General features: G+C 40.2%; 1 protein-coding gene across 1 annotated transcript in view; it reads right to left on the bottom strand.

The window, feature by feature from the left end:
* LOC121585807 (zinc finger transcription factor Trps1-like) overlaps positions 1-15,254 on the bottom strand; it is a 192,799-nt gene extending 177,545 nt beyond the window's left edge. Inside the window, exons 1-2 of the mRNA XM_045226583.1 lie at positions 14,975-15,254; positions 9,376-9,675 (exon numbers count right to left, since the gene is read on the bottom strand). Of these exons, the coding sequence (XP_045082518.1) occupies positions 9,376-9,388 (13 nt within the window). The 5' untranslated portion in view covers positions 9,389-9,675; positions 14,975-15,254. The remainder of the gene's footprint in view (positions 1-9,375; positions 9,676-14,974) is intronic.
* Between the last annotated feature and the right edge of the window lie 7,368 nt (positions 15,255-22,622).

Here is a 22,622-nt window from a genome sequence, read left to right on the forward strand (position 1 = left end):
AATCTGGGTTTGGCGGATGCCAGGAGAACACTACCTGCCCGAATGCATAGTGCCAACTGTAAAGTTTGATGGAGGAATAATGGTCTGGGGCTGTTTTTCATGGTTCGGGCTAGGCCCCTTAGTTCCAGTGAAGGGAAATATTAACGCTACAGCATACAATGACATTCTAGACGATTCTGTGCTTCCAACTTTGTGGCAACAGTTTGGGGAAGGCCCTTTCTTGTTTCAGCATGACAATGCCCCCGTGCACAAAGCGAGGTCCATACAGAAATGGTTTGTCGAGATCGGTGTGGAAGAACTTGACTGGCCTGCACAGAGCCCTGACCTCAACCCCATCAAACACCTTTGGGATGAATTGAAACGCTGACTGTGAGCCAGGCCTAATCGCCCAAATCAGTGCCCGACCTCACTAATGCTCTTGTGGCTGAATGAAAGCAAGTCCCCGCAGCAATGTTCTAACATCTAGTGGAAAGCCTCCCTAGAAGAGTGGAGGCTGTTATAGCAGCAAAGGGGGGGGGACCAACTCCATATTAATGCCCATGATTTTGGAATTAGATGTTTGATGAGCAGGTGTCCACATACTTTTGGTCATGTAGTGTAGTTTGAGGCAGAGAAATATAGAGCATCACCTGTCTCTAACACCTAATGCGGTTCAGGGGTTCAGGTATCTGTGAGTCTTTGAAACTTCCCTGTGGGTTCTACAATCCTCCTAAATACAGCTAAGGCCCGTTGTCAAGGACTGTCTGTAATCGTGATACAACACACTGAGAAAACTGCAGCAGACAATCCAGATTGATACACACTCCATCTGGATAATAATCCCTCATGTAAAGGGAGATGAATAATAACCCCTAATGTAAAAGGATAATAACCCCTAATGTAAAGGGATAATAATGCCTAATGTAAAGGGAGAGGGATAATAACCCCTAATGTAAATGGATAATAACCCCTAATGTAAAGGGAGATTAATAATAACCCATAATGTAAAGGGAGATTAATAATAACCCATAATGTAAAGGGAGAGGGATAATAACCCCTAATGTAAAGGCAGAGGGATAATAACCCCTAATGTAAAGGGATAATAACCCCTAATGTAAAGGGAGAGGGATAATAACCCCTAATGTAAAGGGATAATAACCCCTAATGTAAATGGAGAGGGATAATAACCCCTAATGTAAAGGGAGAGGGATAATAACCCCTAATGTAAAGGGATAATAACCCCTAATGTAAAGGGAGAGGGATAATAACCCCTAATGTAATAGGATAATAACCCCTAATGTAAATGGAGAGGGATAATAACCCCTAATGTAAAGGGATAATAACCCCTAATGTAAAGGGATAATAACCCCTAATGGAGAGGGATAATAACCCCTAATGTAAAGGGATAATAACCCCTAATGGAGAGGGATAATAACCCCTAATGTAAAGGGATAATAACCCCTAATGTAAAGGGATAATAACCCCTAATGTAAAGGGATAATAACCCCTAATGTAAATGGAGAGGGATAATAACCCCTAATGTAAAGGGATAATAACCCCTAATGTAAAGGGAGAGGGATAATAACCCCTAATGTAAAGGGATAATAACCCCTAATGTAAATGGAGAGGGATAATAACCCCTAATGTAAAGGGATAATAACCCCTAATGTAAAGGGAGAGGGATAATAACCCCTAATATAATAGGATAATAACCTCTAATGTAAATGGAGAGGGATAATAACCCCTAATGTAAAGGGAGAGGGACAATAACCCCTGACGTAAGTAAAAAGAGAACCCCTAATGTAAATGGATAATAACCCCTCATGTAAAGGGATAATAACCCCTCATGTAAAGGGAGAGGGATAATAACCCCTAATGTAAAGGGAGAGGGACAATAACCCCTATTGTAAAGGGATAATAACCCCTAATGTAAAGGGAGAGGGATAATAACCCCTAATGTAAAGGGATAATAACCCCTAATGTAAATGGAGAGGGATAATAACCCCTAATGTAAAGGGATAATAACCCATAATGTAAAGGGAGAGGGATAATAACCCCTAATGTAATAGGATAATAACCCCTAATGTAAATGGAGAGGGATAATAACCCCTAATGTAAAGGGATAATAACCCCTAATGTAAAGGGAGAGGGATAATAACCCCTAATGTAAAGGATAGGGATAATAACCCCTAATGTAAAAAGAGAACCCCTAATGTAAATGGATAATAACCCCTCATGTAAAGGGATAATAACCCCTAATGTAAAGGGATAATAACCCCCAATGTAAAGGGAGAGGGATAATATCCCCTAATGTAAAGGGATAATAACCCCTAATGTAAAGGCAGAGGGATAATAACCCCTAATGTAAAGGGATAATAACCCCTAATGTAAAGGGAGAGGGATAATAACCCCTAATGTAAAGGGATAATAACCCCTAATGTAAAGGGAGAGGGATAATAACCCCTAATGTAAAGGGATAATAACCCCTAATGTAAAGGGAGAGGGATAATAACCCCTAATGTAAAGGTATAATAACCCCTAATGTAAAGGGAGAGGGATATTAACCCCTAATGTAAAGGGAGAGGGATAATAACCCCTAATGTAAAGGGAGAGGGTTAATAACCCATAATGTAAAGGGAGAGGGATAATAACCCCTAATGTAAAGGGAGAGGGATAATAACCCCTAATGTAAAAAGAGAACCCCTAATGTAAATGGATAATAACCCCTCATGTAAAGGGATAATAACCCCTCATGTAAAGGGATAATAACCCCCAATGTAAAGGGAGAGGGATAATATCCCCTAATGTAAAAGGATAATAACCCCTAATGTAAAGGGAGAGGGATAATATCCCCTAATGTAAAGGGATAATAACCCCTAATGTAAAGGCAGAGGGATAATAACCCCTAATGTAAAGGGAGAGGGATAATAACCCCTAATGTAAAGGGATAATAACCCCTAATGTAAAGGGAGAGGGATAATAACCCCTAATGTAAATGGATAATAACCCCTAATGTAAAGGGAGAGGGATAATAACCCCTAATGTAAAGGGAGAGGGATAATAACCCCTAATGTAAAGGGAGAGGGTTAATAACCCCTAATGTAAAGGGAGAGGGATAATAACCCCTAATGTAAAGGGAGAGGGTTAATAACCCCTAATGTAAAGGGAGAGTGATAATAACCCCTAATGTAAAGGGAGAGGACTCAGACTGCTTCTGAGTTTACTAGCCGGACATACAGTAACTACCCCGACAGACTCAGAATAGCTTCCTCTACCCCAAACCTTCAATTAGCAAAAGAAAGAAGGCTTTTCAACCAGGTAGGTTATTGTCAAACGTAATGCTTGTCTTCCCCCATGTTGTGGCAACACCTAGATTTGTGAATTGGCCTTTCTGTGGAGAGAAGACTGGGGGGATAATTTGGAGTGTTTGGGGAAGCAACCCCACCAGGAAAGAGAGTGTTTACGGTTCTTAATTGCTTTGGCAAGTGAAGAGAATTGCCTTTGGACGCACGTAAATTCAACTGCACCAGGTCAGTATTTAACAAGTTACATTTTCCCATCAGGCTACTACTGTCCGCATGACATTCCAGTAGTGACCAACGGGGTAGGATACCTGGAGGATCATGGGTAGTCATTTAACAAGGAAGGAATGCAATCTCTGTCACCTGGCAACCTGAAATGGAGCCCCACCAAAAATAGCCTGGCAACGCAGAATTCCTCAACAATGTACAGTCTGGAGTTGTGGCCCAGCGGCTCAATACTGTTCCTGGGCTGATCCTGACCAGATGCCTCCTGTGTGTGAACAATGTGGTCGGGACCATTTAGTCAAGGCTGGCTTTTTTGCATCTGCATTTAGACGCAAAAAAAAACGTATTCTTTAATTGAAGTGGGTTTGACTCAAGACGCTTTGTTTTTGCAGCTTCACTGTAGCGCCCGGAACCCTTTTTTCTTTGCCCCTTTTGGGGCCTTGTTTCCGCCACAATATGGTGCAGGCCTTGTGGAAGCAATCCACTAAAAACAACAGGCAGGCCTGCACTTACCCATTTATTTTTTAACGCCACAAGAGAATGAATCGCTCCCTTGTTTAGCATTCTGAAAATGACCCAGGATCCTTTCTTGTTCTCAAACTAATCAGATTGGTTCAGTGGGGTTCAGGGTTATTGCAATAAGGTGCATGGGAACAAGGGGGAGATCACGGTGTAATCAGCCACCAGCGTTCAACCTTTCCTTCCTTAATGAGCAGGTTCACGCCACCCCTTCTACAACTCTAAGGCATTAAACACACTGAGAATCTCACTGCCGATAGACTGCCGATAGGTACTTATCACAGTTCCTTCTCTTGTTAGAACAAAAGTGCTACCTGCCGTGCACCTACCCGTTAGTGACGAACTTACCGATTGTACTTGTAGAATAGAGATGCTTGTCAGTGGCCAACAACTTGACTTTGAGCCAATCAGAGAGCACGAACGCCCACGTGGGGAGCCAACAAAAAAAAAAGGAAAAAATGTACATCTACGGATGAGCCGTTCACACTTCATATGCAATGTAGGCTATGGGATGGTTGCTAGCTAAGTGCACAGACACAATGCACACAACACTGAATACTTCCTTCATGCTTGCTAACCACTGTAGCTAGTATTGACATTATAATTAAATCACCATGGATTATCTCGTTTCCATGAAACAGTTGCCTGTGTTAGCTGCTGAGTTAGTGCAGTGTCCTTAGCTAGCTATGTTGTGCTAGCTAGCGAATATGCTAACATTAGCTAGCTAGCCAAACATTTGGCTATGGGCTGGCACTGGCAGTATGGGATAATGGATTTGAATTGAATTTTTTCTTTGTCATCTTGCTAGGTAGTTACAGTATCTAGCTGTGGCCATCTGGCGAGTAACAACAAGGGATTTCTACAAAATAGCAACATTAGCGCAGATAGCTTGGAATCTCTAAACCATAAGCAATATGCATTGATATGCATTGGCAAACAACTCTACTACCACCTTCTAATTAAAGGGTAACTCAACCCCAATTTCAGCCTTTGCCCAACCCCTTCAATCAAAAAAAAAAAAATGCATTCAGGTGAGAAGTTGTGGGTGGGGGTAACTGCTCATAAATATTCATTGTGGGGGTGGGTAAACGTAGTTGTACCTGATCCCAACACTTTCTCACTAAAGCGTACTTACCAGAAGTCCACTGGCACGCTCTGATAATAAAATGATGTGCATCGCGAGCAAATACAGCTCTGGACAGTTGACCCAGTAGTAAGATGATGAGTTCCTGACATCTATTGCCACTTGCAGTTTAAGTTCGAATCCCCCATGGGGTGCAAATATTTTTTTCTTTTTTATGTGGGCTCACATTTATTGCAGTACCGTGTTGGGAAAAAAAGTGCAATCATCACCTTGATCACCCAATTTAATCCAACCCGTATTGCAGTATTTACCCTGTAGCTATTTTTCCAATGGTCAATGTAACTCACAGATTGGTCTTGGGTTCTCTATAAAAACCTACAACTACTACCAGGGCGACCCCCCTTCACAGCTATGCTTTCACTTTTCAGAATTAAAAGTGTGTGGGCACGGAATGAATATTGTAAATTAGAACTCACAACTATTGAACTATGAGCAAACTGTCTTAGCGAACTGCGCTACCAATCATTCATAGTGTTTGGGAAAAAATACAACGACTTGACATGACCACCATTGTCATCTATTTCTTGTTACGATGTAGCTACAAATATAAACATATTATCCTCATAGCCTACATGTTTTTTTCTTCTTCGTAAAAAGCACATAGAAACGGTAAGCAAAAACGTTGAATTTGGTCAGTAATCTAGTAAAGGAAACATCATGCAAAATATAATGGCACACTCCATTTACCAAGGCCATTGTAAAATAAGGCACGCTTTCACCTGCTTTTATAGTAAGCCTTGAGGTGGTACCACCCAGCACATCTAGAAGGGAGTGTATTTCATACCGGACCCCTCCCTTGAGATGACATAGCGGTACCTTCTCAAGGTGCCTCAACATCACGATTTCAATGGTAGAGTTGAACCGCTACGGGCAAAAATAGTTCGATTTACTATTAAAATACCAAAATAGATACTTTTGCAACAAATCGTCAAAATGAAGACCAGAAGTTATGTGTTTCACTATAACTATGCCTAAAACATTTGGTTTTAGATGGAAAAAACTATTATTTCATGAAAGTTACTCTTTAACAAGGCTGAGTGGCTGACGACTTCCAAGGTCTTTGCTGTGTGAACACAAAAGTGATTGACTGACCGACACTGTTCAGAGGTGCTAAGTATTGTTGGCAGGCAAGTGTTTGACAATCATACAGATGTATCTGAGCTTTAATGGCACTTTTCTTTCAGAAGACATCATTTCAACTACAACCACATGCGGGGTACAAGTCAGTGTTCTTGCTGCGGTTCATAATTGCTTCACTTGGTGATGTTGGATAACGCTGCGAAGTGACAGAGAGACAAAGATGGCCGCCCAGAGTTTCAATTCTACTCAGCAGTCAAAGAGACAATCATCTTGCTCTGAGTAATGAAAATAATATTTCCCAATTACTACATGTTCCAAATTACACAGGTGTGATTTCCATCGTGTTCTGTGACATATGGAGAAAATTCTCTGTGGTATGAAGCGGTCAAAAATACTTTTAAGCCTCGAACCAAGAACAATGGACATCCAAAGCTCAGCTGCCTTACATTGTGTAGAAAAAAATACTATACCTGACTAGAATTTAAGGGGTTTAAAAAATGCACAAATGTTACATGAGGGAAAAATGGCCTGAAATGGGACCATGTACTTTAGGTTGAAGAAAACGCTGAGGACACGAGAGAGCTACAGCAGTTGGCTGAGATGCCATAGAGTAGCAACAGCAGAACCACCCAACGAGAAATATTTATCCAGACACCGGAAAACCGTGAAAACTGTTCTCGTCTTTAGACTTTTAAATAAGCCTTATAGGCACAGCGCGTCCTTCAAAACACATATACTGTATCACTGGGGCTTGTTCCTACAGACACACTGTGCTGACGACTTACCTTATCTTTATAATATTCACAAGGATTACACAAATCAAGGCTGCATTTAATGAGCCTAGTACTCCTGATGCTTAACTCCCCCCCAAATCTGCTATCCTTCAGAAAAAGGGCCCCAAAAAAATACGGCAACAGCTAATTTCTCAGGTTGAGGCCGTATCATGGTTTAAAGCTTAATGTGAAGCGTTTGTTTGTGTGATGTAGTCTGAGTTCAAAATAGGCCAGAATGAAACTCACTGGCAACCACTCCAACTACAGTGCTTAAGGCGTGTTGTAGCGTATTCACGTTGTTGGTCCGCTAAAATCGCCTGCGTTCTAAAACATCCGTCAGTATTCCTGTAATTAATATAACATTAATATCATAGAATGATTACTAAAACATATCACTATGCAACAAGCCTCCGCTCAGACATCTATCCGGATGATGACTTCCTACTCAGTAATCTGAATCAGCTCAGATAATATGTCAAAAGAATCCACTAACCACCTGACCCATACCTGATGTCCCACATACAGGTCACGTACTTTAGACTAACATCTAGATGCAAGCCAATCACTTTTTATAAACATATACCAAGGTAAAAGTAGGATGGGGTAAATAATATAAAATTAAGTATTCAAAACAATCTGTGTTGTCTTCTTTGGGCCTATGTTTTCAATGGCTGAGCTGATCAAGAGAATAATACTCGAAACACGTGGATCAAATGAATGCACGTTTCATTGGTTGTTAATAATAGCTCAGCTGTCTCTACGAAACACACTCCTTACCTCTTAGAACCAACTGAAAGCTTTAAGCTAAGCCCATTATAACACAGAGGTAATGTTGTTTCTCAAGTACAAGACACATTTTCTGTTTTGAGTAGTCTGGATGGAAAAGATAGCATATATGAAACATTATACAAATCTGCTGAAATCACAAGACAGTCAGGAGAAAACCGTACGTTTCTGCAGCGTTAACAAAGAAAATATCTAGCAATAACTGTTCATTATCACGTTTAATATTCGGATCTGGCTGGAGAGAGAATTTTCAACTATGGCACACATTTTGAGATACGTCATTTAAGGTCACCCACTGTTAAGAAGTCCAAACCGCCAACTATGTGGACACTTTCCAAACAATGAGATTATTGGATTTCTTATTGGCTCATTGCTTTTCAGTGCAATAGTGCAATGCACAGGAAAGAACATAACACTTGTACTGACGTTGAGGATTTAGAAAGGAACAGCCTAAATGACTGAGTCCTTGCGACAAAAAACAAAGACTGCAATTATTGAATAATTACCATCAATGTTGAATACATTGTGGTATCCTTATCAAGAGCGATAATGCGCCACTCGACGGCAATGCAAGCATTGACAAAAGACAGGCATAAATGAGGACACATTGTTTAATGCGAGGCAAATTGAGCAGTTAAGAAAAATGACAGGTGTTGGGTCACATCTAATTAGACTAATCTATCTTCATAATTAATTATTCCTCAGCAGTTCATGGCAAAGGCAAAGCAGCACTCCTGTTGCATCTGTCAATAACATGCAATATTATCATAGGCTATACAGGCTATGTACTGCCAGTAACTTACTCCCACCTACCCTGCAAAATATCCTGAAACTTTGTTTCTCAGTATGTGAAATTAACTTCAGGTACGAGTCCTGTTACATCTGTCAATAACATGAAATACTGTTACCTCTATGTACTGCCAGTAACTCTGTCCTACCTACCCTACAAAATCACCTGAAACGTTGTGTCTCAGTATGAATACACGTTAAGTATGAGTAAGCTACAACAACACTGTCGAAACCTACTTTATAAAGACAACCTCTTGGAACGTTTTGTAAAGGATGAGATCGTGAAGATAGAGACAATAAAACTGTCAGTTGACCCATATAGACAAGAGCAGAGTGAACGGAGAAAGTACCATAAGCATGTGTGTGGTCCAGGGGGCGGGAACCGCGGCAGTCAAAACATTAAGTCAATATAGACAACATTCCACATAATAAGCTCTACAAATACAGATGGTACTGCCTTCAATACCAGATCAAAACGCTGGAATATTCCACAGCTAAGAACATAAAACTGCTAAAAACGATAGAGCCGAACAAAACAACTCCACAACAACGAGGATCAAACTACAGCTCAATAAAATATATTTTGAGAACCCCGCCTGTGACTCGGTTTTTTCGAAAAGATTCAAATAAAGCATCACAATCCTTAATAACTTTGGGCCTATTCACTTTGGGTTCCGGCTGACTTGCCACGATTTCAAGTTCACGTGAAAAGAAACAACATTCATTTTTTCTAAGCCTAATCTGTGTATTTTGAGGCCTACAACAATAGAGAACATACCTCTGCTGAGCATTGGGTTAGCGCATTATCAGCACAGATTCCACAGGGAGAGAGATATCAGACTAGGAACAACATCCAGAGTCCTTGGCCTGGTTCTTGACTGAGGTATCCTTTATTCCACGTCCATGATGGAGATGACTTTATTCCATTGTCTTTTCTTTGGTCTTGTTGTTGTTGTTGTTGGCAGGGTCTTTCCGAAGTTTCTAAAAGTTGTCCCTCTTCTTCCACTTGTGTCTTCAGAGGTCACAGGTCATAGCAGTCCTGGGTTCCAGTGCAGCACACGTCACAACGCTTCTCTCTCTGCAATCCGTTCAAAACAAAGCAAAACACACGTAAAAATCAAGGAAGCACAAAGAAAGTGAAATCAACACAATATATTATTTAAAGCCTACATGTACCTTAAAACGTATCCCACAAATACACATCAAACATGCAAGTAGACCTCAAAAGTTATCTCAAAACAATAGCTTGGAAACTGGAATGAGTTAAAAAGCTATAAAAAGTCATCAAACGTATGAAGGCCGTACTGACCGACATTTTGCCTTCCATGTGATTTCGAGAGAGAGAGAACAATGATCAGTAAAAACACAATTAACAATGCGGTCATTACAAATCAGAGTCAATCCTGTGTTGTGTAAGCAGCAAACAGCAGGCATCATCAAACTGCCAGTCTGTCGGCCTCATGAATGAATAGGAGCTCTAACGGTACGACAGGCCCTCTGGCAAGCCAAATTGGAAACAGGAAAACAAACATTCTCGAGGAACACTATTTTCTCCCCCTCTTCTCGACGACTCATCCTGTCTAACCTGTCTGAGACAATATAATGGCTTATGCCGTGCCCACTACAGTAGATCACACAGAGGGGACCACTAAACCACAATGAGAGAAGAAGGAAAAACATAACACACCCTGATAAGACAGACGCTAAGAAACGAACTAACACATCATGAACACAGAGGATAAACTGACTCATCAGAGTTCCAGATAGGAGAGGAGAGGAGAGGAGAGGAGAGGAGAGGAGAGGAGAGGAGAGGAGAGGAGAGGAGAGGAGAGGAGAGGAGAGGAGAGGAGAGGAGGGAGAGGAGAGGAGAGGAGAGGAGAGGAGAGCTCATAATCAATAGGTAAATATTAATAATAATATGCCATTTAGCAGACGCTTTTATCCAAAGCGACTTACAGTCATGTGCGCATACATTTTTACATATGGGTGGTCCCGGGGATCGAACCCACTACCCTGGCGTTACAAGTGCCATGCTCTACCAATTGAGCTACAGAGGATGTATATCTGTGTCTGGGTTATGGGTAGGGAATTTCTACGCTGGCTAGCCCAAAGTGCATTATGGAAATCCTAAAATAAAAACACAAACAAACACAATTTCTAAGTCTGGTGTAGAAAAGAGGTGAGGGTCATTGTGTGATTGAGGCAAATAAAGGGAAATTCCTGATCTAAACCTACAATAAACGTCTACCAGACACAGACAGCAGGTCTGGAAATGTAGACCTCTTTATCCCTAATATAAAACAGAAAGTGTCTAGGCCCACATCACTGCACCTTCCCAAACCACACCTCAATCCACTGCTGCATACAGAGCTTAGTACAAGCCACCCCCACCCATATGACTGGAGGAGGCACATTGAGCAGCTTTTCCATTGGGGAAATTACCTATAGGCTATCTGTAGTTATAATTCTGACTTGCGTTAACAGGTGAACACATCACAGAGCCCAATTAGCCTCAAGAACAAGGCCTACTTTCTAGCCCTTTAAGAGCCTGTTATTCAGAATATATGGGGGGAAAAAAATCTGTTAAATGCAACAGTTGTGTGAAATACATGAACTGTTACAGGTCTTGGATCAGCAACTGACAGTGGGAAGGGCTTAAAAAAAAAAATATGTGTATATATATATATATATATAAAGTAGCTGTATCAACAACTATTGTATGCTACTCTAACCCTGGGCCCATTTTCCCACAAATCTGGAAAACAAAATATACTGAACAAAAATATAAACGCAACGTGTAAAGTGTTGGTCCCATGTCTCATTAGCTGAAATAAAAGATCCCAGAAATGTTTCATATGCACAGAAAGCTTATTCTTCTCAAATGTTGTGCACAAATTTGTTTACATCCCTGTTAGTGAGCCTTACTCCTTTGCCAAGATAATCCACACAACACAATGCCACAGATGCAATTGGCATGCTGACTGCAGGAATGTCCACCAGAGCTGTTGCCAGAGAATTTAATGTTCATTTCCCAGTCATGCGAAATCCATAGATTAGAGCCTAATGAACGTATTTCAATTGACTATTTCCTTATATGAACTGTAACTCAGTAAAATCTTTGAAATTGTTCCATGTTGCGTTTATATTTTTGTTCAGTATATTTGCTTGCCAGGGTGAATCTAAGGTGTTATTACAAGTGTTTAAGGCTACCAATTACTGCTGTCTGTCCTCTCAAAGTAAACGTAAGAATTATGTCAGATGGTTAAAGAAAATCGAAAGTTTCCTGCCTCTCCTTGTTGCATGTATCAAACCACCAGGGAAGGTGTCTAGCCACTTGCAAAAGCATTCAACTGAATATTTAAAGAGACAGTAGACCAGTGTGTTCCATAGAGCGCTTTATGTTTTAAAAGCAAAAACAACATTCAAAGTGAGAAAATATATGTGAGCAGGCCTTTATTTGTGTCTATTTAAGTACATCATATATCAGGGGGGTTTCCTAGACAACGGTCAGAAATGACTATACAGATGTTATACAGTATGTCTAAGGCTGATTTTCGTTTTTCAATATGTTTTCACTGAGATACAACCGCCTCCAGAAAAATACACAACTTTGCTGAATGGCAATGAAGGGTGCCTGAGTCGACAAAACAAATATAAGTCTTCATCAATAAATGTATCACTATTTTACCTAATTTCTGTAATAGCCTACGTCTCAAATTACATTAGGATCTTCGATGTCTACAATTTTTCAGGGAGCCATAGATGTGTTTAATCTGCTCTCATGTCCTTTAGGATTTAAGACATCGGCAGTTTTTATATTACACATAACTTTTTTTTATTTCATGAGGCTTCAAAAGATGTACCTTTTCATTAATAACACATTATTCAGCAGCACCTACATTCAGAATGTGGTACAAAGAGACACTGCAAAGTGAGAGGCTGGCCTCACAGCGATTCTGAAAAAAAATCACCCTAGAAGAAGTTGTGCAAACTCTAAATCCATGTATATCAAATGCAACCCTCAGCAGTCACTTCAAACAGCTCTTATCAAACTAAACCATTTGGATATTTTCTATCACTTTTGAAAGAAGCCCTCCCTGTATATAGCATAGTAAAGACTACAGAATACTGATGTTAAGTCTTTTTTTATTTTCCATAATCCTCTAAATTACTAAAAAGCTCAACTAAAATTGTCTAAGAAAATGAGGCTAAAGAGAGGCTGCTCATATCGATGGATTATTGTGACAAAACATACGTACAGTGTCAACCTAATAAAGGATTTGCGAAGTGCTTCATGTATCAATCAGATTCAATAGTACGTACAAGGCTACAGTGAGGACAAAGTTGACTTTGAGAAGTGGATTTTTGCGGGCCAGATGTTTTGATGTATATTATGTATAACAATTACAATTTATGCATGTGTGTTGTCACTATTAAGTTGTTATGAATATGCACGACATAAATAATTGGTCTAGAGACATACAGGTAGCCAATACAATAACTATCCTATTGTTATACATTGTTGAGACTATGTTTTAACTTAACCTCTCTACCCTCTTCGAATGATGGAAAGCTTTGATTTGCTTTGGCCACGTCATTAAAAAAACTTTCACTGACAAAAGGGCTTTTGTAGACAGAAGCAGTGACATTTCCTGACACATGTTGCCATGTAGGCTGGTTGGTTGGTTTCACAGTTTACAGGAAAGAGTACGAAGCATCTACTGGAACCAACATGGGAATGTTGTGTAATGTAAAAAATATATATATATACATTTCGTCATAACAATGTAACTACAAACCAAGTTTAGGTGAAGCTGAAAAGCTGGTGATTTCGAGTTGTGCTCAGATAAAATACATGTATATATATTTCTTACCAACTGAAAAATAGTACGTTTAGATAGACAGAAACATTGTCTAAAAGTAAAATGTTATGCTTTGAAAAAGTCCAGACCTTTAGGAGGTTATTTGCTACAGTGTCCATGGTTACAATGTAACTATCAAGTTTATACACACACTGAGAGTATGGTGTAACTGTTTTGCACAACTAGTAAGAAAGTTTTACATGCCTCTGAAAGCAGCACTTTGCCCCAACAGCAGAGTAGCAAACCAAACTACCTCACCTCCTCACTAAACCAATGAAGCAGGTATCACAATGGTAGAAATATATTATCTTTATAACACTTTATCATAACATTATGAAAAGCTAAGTTAAGTTTCTGCAAAGTGAGCTGCTTCATCACGATGCCCAGTCATGCTAGTCTAAACTTTCTGAGTTCCACAGACACGCACACACATTGCACCTCAGTGTCATCTCCTTTGAGATATAGCCTAATCCCCTCCACATGGATAAGAAGATGGAAATTACTCACTTTTCCAAGTGGCCTGCTATACTGACATTTTAATAATGAACCAGTGATCAGTCATTGATAAAGTTCCCAGCACTTTGTTACACTTGTTTGTAACAAAATCACAACACGACTTGAACATTCTAACAACCAAAACTTCGACCGCATACGAATACAATGTGGAAAGTTAAGAAAATAGGTTACTGGTGAAATATCTTTAATTTGCATTTTAACTAACCTAACTGTGCCTCATTCATTGTAGTTAGTTGAAATATTCTCCAGACCCAAGTGTGTTGCCATGCCTACGCGTTTTCTTATCTTTGAGGAACATCACAGTTACGGAAAGTTTTATAAATTGAGTGGAAAACGTTGTTCAGTTCTCGACATTAATCATTAAACTTCAACAATACACTTCGAAATAAATACAACGTTTCAGAAACCCAATAAATTAGGCTACATTGTAACTTAATATAACCTCTACCATGCGCTCTCTTTACGAACAATGAAAACAGAAACACACGATGCGCCAAATAAAATCATCGTCTTATTAGTGTGTGTGTGTGTGTGTGTGTGTGTGCAGGCATAAAATTAGATTGTCACAGATATTCTCAAAACCATAGCTCTATTCTATCCCCAACACCTATCTAGAATGCGTCGCGCTTTTACAATAATTAAACGAATGCTACAACACCCTGAAATCAAAGTATTAAATGAGATGGCAAGGAAAAAGTAAGCCACAAACCTACTGGAACTCATGTTATTCTTCCTTCTCAATACGTGACCCCCTCTGCTTCTAGCAAGTAGCCAATTTCAATTTCTCATGCGTTTGACCCAACAAAACCTAAATGCCATGTGAAATCCGAGAAGCACTGCTGTTTTTTCACAGCAAAGTAGCTCACAACCGATTCATGAAATCCCTTAGCTCTTACATAACATTCGCTAAAAGCGATCAGCATTCTGGTACTACTGTAGATTCACATCTAATTGCTCGCTTCCGTACTACTAACGTGCATTGATTCGCTTTGTCCTTACCTGTTGATTAAATTGCAATAGTCTTTGCAGTCTGAAAGATGGTGGAGCTTTGGCGTAAGCCATAAACCGTCTTTGTGTTGTTTGTTTGTAGATCTCGGGGTAGGCTATTATTATTTTTTTGTTAGAGGGGATATAAGATTTCGAATCTCGCCTGTGCACGTGGAATCAGGGTGACTGTGTATAATATTTAAAACGCCTGAGTCTGGATGGAAAAGGAGGGTTAGTTTGCAGTGATCTCAGTTCTTTATCAGAAATGTTATCGCTTGACAGGACCTCAGACTCCAAGCATTACGTCAGTTTGAAGACACCAACACTATTAATATCAAGAAGCCTTTGCGGAGGAAAGCGCCACCCCAGACGGCTCGTTCTTAAAGGGACAGGAGCATCCCTGCTCTTCACTCCCCAGCACCAAGCCATAACGCAATGATAACAAGTGAACACTTTATCCAGTTTATCTTAAATGATCTAATATTCATCATATACGATTCCTATAATTGTATGTGTTTGGCTTATTGTTGGCTTAGTGTGAATCTAAGTATGTTACAGATAATAACATTTACATTTACATTTTAGTCATTTAGCAGACGCTCTTAACCAGAGCGACTTACAGGAGCAATTAGGGTCAAGTGCCTTGCTCAAGGGCACATTAACGTCATTTAGCAGACGCTCTTAGCCAGAGCGACTCACAAATTGGTACGTTCACCCTATAGCCAGTGGGATAACCACTTTACAATTTGGGGGGTTAGAAGGATTACTTTATCCTATCCCAGGTATTCCTTAAAGAGGTGGGGGTTTCAAATGTCTCCGGAAGGTGGTGAGTGACTCCGCTGTCCTGGCGTCGTGAGGGAGCTTGTTCCACCATTGGGGTGCCAGAGCAGCGAACAGTTTTGACTGGGCTGAGGGGGGAGCTATGCTTCCGCCAGAGGAAGGGAGCCAGCAGGCCAGAGGTGGATGAACGCAATGCCCTCGTTTGGGTGTAGGGACTGATCAGAGCCTGAAGGTACAGAGGTGCCGTTCCCCTCACTGCTCCATAGGCAAGCACCATGGTCTTGTAGCGGATGCGAGCTTCAACTGGAAGCCAGTGGAGTGTGCGGAGGAGGGGGGTGATGTGAGAGAACTTGGGAAGGTTGAACACCAGACGGGCTGCGGCATTCTGGATGAGTTGTAGGGGTTTAATGGCACAGGCAGGGAGGCCAGCCAACAGCGAGTTGCAGTAGTCCAGACGGGAGATGACAAGTGCCTGGATTAGGACCTGTGCCGCTTCTTGTGTAAGGCAGGGTCGTACTCTGAAACTGATGGCAATCTGTCAATCTTATTTTATCCAGTGTCTAATACAAAATATGGTATGTTCATTAGACCTGGCTATTTCTGAGTTATGGTATGGGTATACTATATGGGTATACTATATTGGTATACTATATTGGTATACTATATGGGTATACTATATGGGTATACTATATGGGTATACTATATGGGTATACTATATTGGTATACTATATGGGTATACTATATTGGTATACTATATGGGTATACTATATTGGTATACTATATGGGTATACTATATGGGTATACTATATTGGTATACTATATGGGTATACTATATGGGTATACTATATGGGTATACTATATGGGTATACTATATGGGTATACTATATGGGTATACTATATGGGTATACTATATTGGTATACTATATGGGTATACTATATTGGTATACTATATGGGTATACTATATTGGTATACTATATTGGTATACTATATGGGTATACTATATTGGTATACTATATGGGTATACTATATTGGTATACTATATGGGTATACTATATTGGTATACTATATGGGTATACTATATGGGTATACTATATTGGTATACTATATGGGTATACTATATTGGTATACTATATGGGTATACTATATTGGTATACTATATGGGTATACTATATTGGTATACTATATGGGTATACTATATGGGTATACTATATGGGTATACTATATGGGTATACTATATTGGTATACTATATGGGTATACTATATTGGTATACTATATGGGTATACTATATTGGTATACTATATGGGTATACTATATGGGTATACTATATTGTTATGACATAAAGTTCCAAAACTTTACTCTGCGATGATAGACATGTTTTCTTTAGTCGAAAAATCATCACAGTTCCAACAAACCACAATATTGTGGTTATTCAGATTTCCAAGACCAAGTGTAGATTATATCATTATTTGCAGACTGAAATGAAGATTTAGGCCTATACACCATGATAACCCACTTTAATTGATCCTATAATCTCACAATGGCCTTATTGATTAGGTTGTGCTGAGTTACTCTATTCTTTTAAGTTCTCAAATCAAATCAAATGTTATTTGTCACAAGCGCCGAATTCAACAGGTGTAGACCTCAACCAAAAATGCAGCTCAAGAAATAGAGTTAAGAAAGTATTTACTAAATAACCTAAAGTAAAAAATAAAACAAAAAGTAACACAATAAAATAACAATACAGAGGCTATATACAGGGGGTACCGGTACCGAGTCAATGTGCTGGGGTACAGGTTAGTCGAGGTAATTTGTACATGTAGGTAGGGGTAAAGTGACTATACATAGATAATAAACAGTGAGTAGCAGCAGTGTAAAAACAAAGGGTTCTATATTCTAGAAGGCTTATAGGCTGCTCTGTATTGCACCCTCTATAACCTCTATACTCATAATGTTAACACTACTAGAAGTGAAGAGTTTATATTCGAAGGGTTTACAGGGATAAAAAATATATGACTTTGTCTTCAAAGAAAAAGTGGCTCTTACGTGCTGTGGGTTAAGCCTCTACATGCACACAACACGCCACACTTGAAATAAATATAAATACTATTATAAGACGGGGAGTTCGAGCCCCGGATGCTGATTGTCTGAAAGCTGTGGTATATGAGACAATATACCACGGGCATGACGCAAAACTACTTGTTTACTTTTCTAATACCATTGTTAACCTGTTAATAATAGCAATAAGGCACCTCAGGGGTTTGTGGTATATTACCAATATATCATGGCTAAGGGCTGTATCCAGGCACTCTGCGTTACGTCATGCGTAAGAACAGCCCTTAGCTGTGGTTTATTGGCCATATACCACACCCGTCGGGCCTTATTGCTTAAATATACCCCCTCTTATTGCCTCTTCATTAAAACCACATGATCAATCTGATTTGTTCCAGTGGACAGGGTTTCCACATGCCCTCAACAGCCTGACGTTTAGCATCTCTAGCAGGGTTTCCACATCCCCTCAACAGCCTGACGTTTAGCATCTCTAGCAGGGTTTCCACATCCCCTCAACAGCCTGACGTTTAGCATCTCTAGCAGGGTTTCCACATCCCCTCAACAGCCTGACGTTTAGCATCTCTAGCAGGGTTTCCACATCCCCTCAACAGCCTGACGTTTAGCATCTCTAGCAGGGTTTGAGTGTACACTTACAAACATGTCACAGAAGACAAAACTGGGGCTGCATGAACTGTTGAAAATAACAATTATGCCACAGACAGACATTTGAGGAGCACAGTGTGGGAATCCCCCCAGGAGATTATGAATGATAGCAAAGTAACCCATAAGGGTAATTCAAATCCATGAAACGTAATATTCAGTGGGGAACTTACTGCAGTTGTACATTATATTTCTGAACTAAAGCCCATAAGGAGATGAAGGCATGCATAAAGCGTGACGGGAGATGTGAAAAAGTCTACACGTTGTCTAAAAGTTTACTGCAGCTGTGAAATGTATATTAATACCCTTTTCCTCTCAGTGACAAACATAAAATAACACATTTGATAATAAATGTTATAAATGATGTCATTTTGACATGCATAAAGTTCATTTTGTTTATAGATTGTAAATACAAAAGTGGAATTCATGCTAGGTTGCACATGAACATTGAAGTGAAAGTGAAAGCTTTGAGATAAATGATTTTTCATCATAATAATCATAATAATAATAAATAATAATATTAACAATAATAATAATAATAATAATAATGTTTTGAATGCATTAACAAATACACTATTTGTTAATGCCACAGCTTTCAGCCAATCAGCATCTGGGGCTCGAATTCCCCGTCTTATAATAGTATTTATATTTATTTCAAGTGTGGCGTGTTGTGTGCATGTAGAGGCTTAACCCACAGCACGTAAGAGCCACTTTTTCTTTGAAGACAAAGTCATATATTTTTTATCCCTGTAAACCCTTCGAATATAAACTCTTCACTTCTAGTAGTGTTAACATTATGAGTATAGAGGTTATAGAGGGTGCAATACAGAGCAGCCTATAAGCCTTCTAGAATATAGAACCCTTTGTTTTTACACTGCTGCTACTCACTGTTTATTATCTATGTATAGTCACTTTACCCCTACCTACATGTACAAATTACCTCGACTAACCTGTATCCCCACACATTGACTCGGTACCGGTACCCCCTGTATATAGCCTCTGTATTGTTATTTTATTGTGTTACTTTTTATTTTATTTTTTACTTTAGGTTATTTAGTAAATACTTTCTTAACTCTATTTCTTGAGCTGCATTTTTGGTTGAGGTCTACACCTGTTGTATTCGGCGCTTGTGACAAATAACATTTGATTTGATTTGAGAACTTAAAAGAATAGAGTAACTCAGCACAACCTAATCAATAAGGCCATTGTGAGATTATAGGATCAATTAAAGTGGGTTATCGTGGTGTATAGGCCTACATCTTCATTTCAGTCTGCAAATAATGATATCATCTACACTTGGGGCCTGTTGCACAAAAGTAGAATTAAGACATCCGGGATAAATGACTCAGCTGAGCTCAATGAAGCCAAAACATGTGCGTCCAGGCTTAATTGGTTGCACAAAGACCAAGCCAGGATGAGCAGACACGGATTCATTAAGCCAGGTGAAACCAATCCTGGATAGGTGCGCGCTCACGGCTCACTCAAATAGACCCCGCCACAGATCACAGATTAACTGATTTACCATGGCAACTAGAGCCGCGTACTTTTCCCCGTCGGAAGCACAAATCCTCATGGAGGCATACGAGGAGGTAAAAGATATAATTAAGAAGAAAGGCAACACCGCCACAGTGATAAAGCAAAGAGAAAAAGCGTGGCAAAGTATAGCAGACCGCCTGAATGCGTAAGTAGTGCACAATTATACACTCACCGCTCCGCTGAAACATCACAATTACAATTCAAATATTTAATTCACATCTCCAAAAATGCAGTTGTACTGTAATTATGAAACGGTTAAATTTTTAATTGAAATGCACTGCAGATATGAGTGAAATTGTGTAAAGTAACTCCATCACACTGTATAAAGCTATGATACATTTTTGATATTTTTACTGAAAACAAGACAAAAATACCAAGTAATTTTTTGCAGTGTGACTCCATTAAATGTGTGTGTGTGTAGATTAAACATGAACGGGCCAAAACGGACATGGCAGCAGGTCAAAATCAAATACAAGAACATTCTGCAGAATGGTATGGTCCCTGACTAATATTTAACAAAGCACAAGCATATATTGTACCCAGAAGGTGCCTGCTCACACATTGTCTGTACTGTTTTAGCAGTGAAAAAGAATACCCACAGACAAGGCACGGGTGGTGGGTCACCAAAGGCTGACCTTACCCCAGCAGAGGACATGGCCTTGGAGCTAAATAAAGGCAGGCCCGTCTTAGAGGGGATCCCTGGGGGAAAGAGACGAGCATAGGTTCCTCCCAAGATGCCACCCGCTTCATTCAAGGTATGTCCTTCCATCTCTACATGGGATACAACCACATTCATATTGAATCAATTTGGACTGTCTGACTTTGGTTTACCTATTGCCTTGCAGTGTCTGGCAGCACTGTGTTCCTGTTAGAGCCACCAGCACAAGCACCAGACGATGCTGATCCAGTGAGTACTCCATCAAAGGCATACTGTAGGCCTGGCATGTCTTGTCTACTAGCTTCAATATGAATCCGATTAAATGTGATAGGGTGAAGGCCCCAGTGCAGCAGCAACAGCACATGATGGAGACGATGATGAGGAGGAGACCATCTCTCTGGATTCCAGAAGGCATGAGGTATCATGTTAAGACTGTGAAAGTACTATTTACTCTACAATGGTGAGGAGTCCTCATCAAAATCAAAAAAATCTAATTTCTTTTACAGGACCCAGATGCTATACAGTGGGAAAACCAGCCTGGCAACATAGTGCGTATTAATAAAAGGACACCACATCCTGCCAAATTCCAGCTGCGCTAATTGTATTGTGTTCACAGAGCTCACAAGCTATCAGAAAGTTGTATGGCAACCACCTCCGGCGCCAAATAGAACTGGCAGACATAGACATTCAGTACAAGAAGAAAAAGATGGAAAATCTTGCACTGGAGTCCGAAATAAAAAAGAGGACAATTAGGAAACTGGACCTTGAAATAAAAAAACTTGAGAGGGAGGTGAGATATGCCTTCAATGTACACTGTATGCTAACTGTAACACAAATGTATTAATCATTATTTTTCTTTCCTCCCCCAGCTCCAAGAAGATGACACAGCTCAAAATAAAAATTAGGTATATTCTCGTAAAGTCAAGTGAGCCATGACATATGAGCTCTTATTGTGAGCACACAGGACGGTGGCATCTTTCTAAGGTTTTTTTATTTTCCCAGCAATCAGTACAACCAAGTCATCGTTATAAGGCATCGCCCTCTTTGCCCACCCCCCAGCACCAGGTGTGGCCACTAGCCTATATGAAGGCCCAAAATTGTGTGTTCCTTTCTGCTCTGACAATGGCATGCCCATTCGTGCGAGATGTGGTGGATGAAGAAGCACTTGTGCTGAGGAGAGCCTTCAGGCGAGAAAGGGTCTTCAGGGACCGGTTGGACCCACTGGCCTTCCCCTGATGACCATCTATATGAAAGATACAGGTTTTCTGCAGATGGCATCAGGTATCTATGCAGACTACTGGGTCCCAGGATTAAGCACCGCACTGCACGGAGCCATGCACTGAGTGTGGAGCAAATGGTTTGTGTGGCCTTGCGCTTTTTTGCTAGTGGAGCCTTCCTGTACTCAGTGGGGGGATGCAGAACAGCTGAACAAGGCCACAATTTGCCGCACAATAAGGAGTGTGTGTCTGGCTATCAAAGCATTAGCAGATGTCTTCATCTCCTTCCCTGGCCACAGAAGACTCTGTGACATCAAAGAGGAGTTCTATAGGATTGCAGGTAAGAGGATCTACAAATTACAGGACAACTGTTAACACATAGTAGGATACTCATTACTTTGTGTGACAGGTTTCCCCAATGTCATTGGTGCAGTGGACTGCACACACATAAGGATAAAAGCCCCCTCAGGTGCCCATGAGGCCGATTTTGTGAATAGGAAATCCTTTCACAGCATTAATGTTCAGGTGAACATAACTTTTTGATATTGTCCATTGATCGAACACTCTGCATTGCCAGTGATGTGCATTGATTGGTGTAATATTCCTCATCTTATGATTTCAGATGGTCTGCAATGCTGACTGTGTGATCAGCAATGTTGTGGCAAAATGGCCTGGCTCAGTCCATGACTCCAGAATCTTTCGGGCCTCTGAAATCTATCAGTGCCTATCACAAGGTAAGCCACACAACCCCTATTTAT

This window comes from Coregonus clupeaformis, chromosome 17 (assembly GCF_020615455.1).
Source record: "Coregonus clupeaformis isolate EN_2021a chromosome 17, ASM2061545v1, whole genome shotgun sequence".
Lineage (NCBI taxonomy): Eukaryota > Metazoa > Chordata > Actinopteri > Salmoniformes > Salmonidae > Coregonus > Coregonus clupeaformis.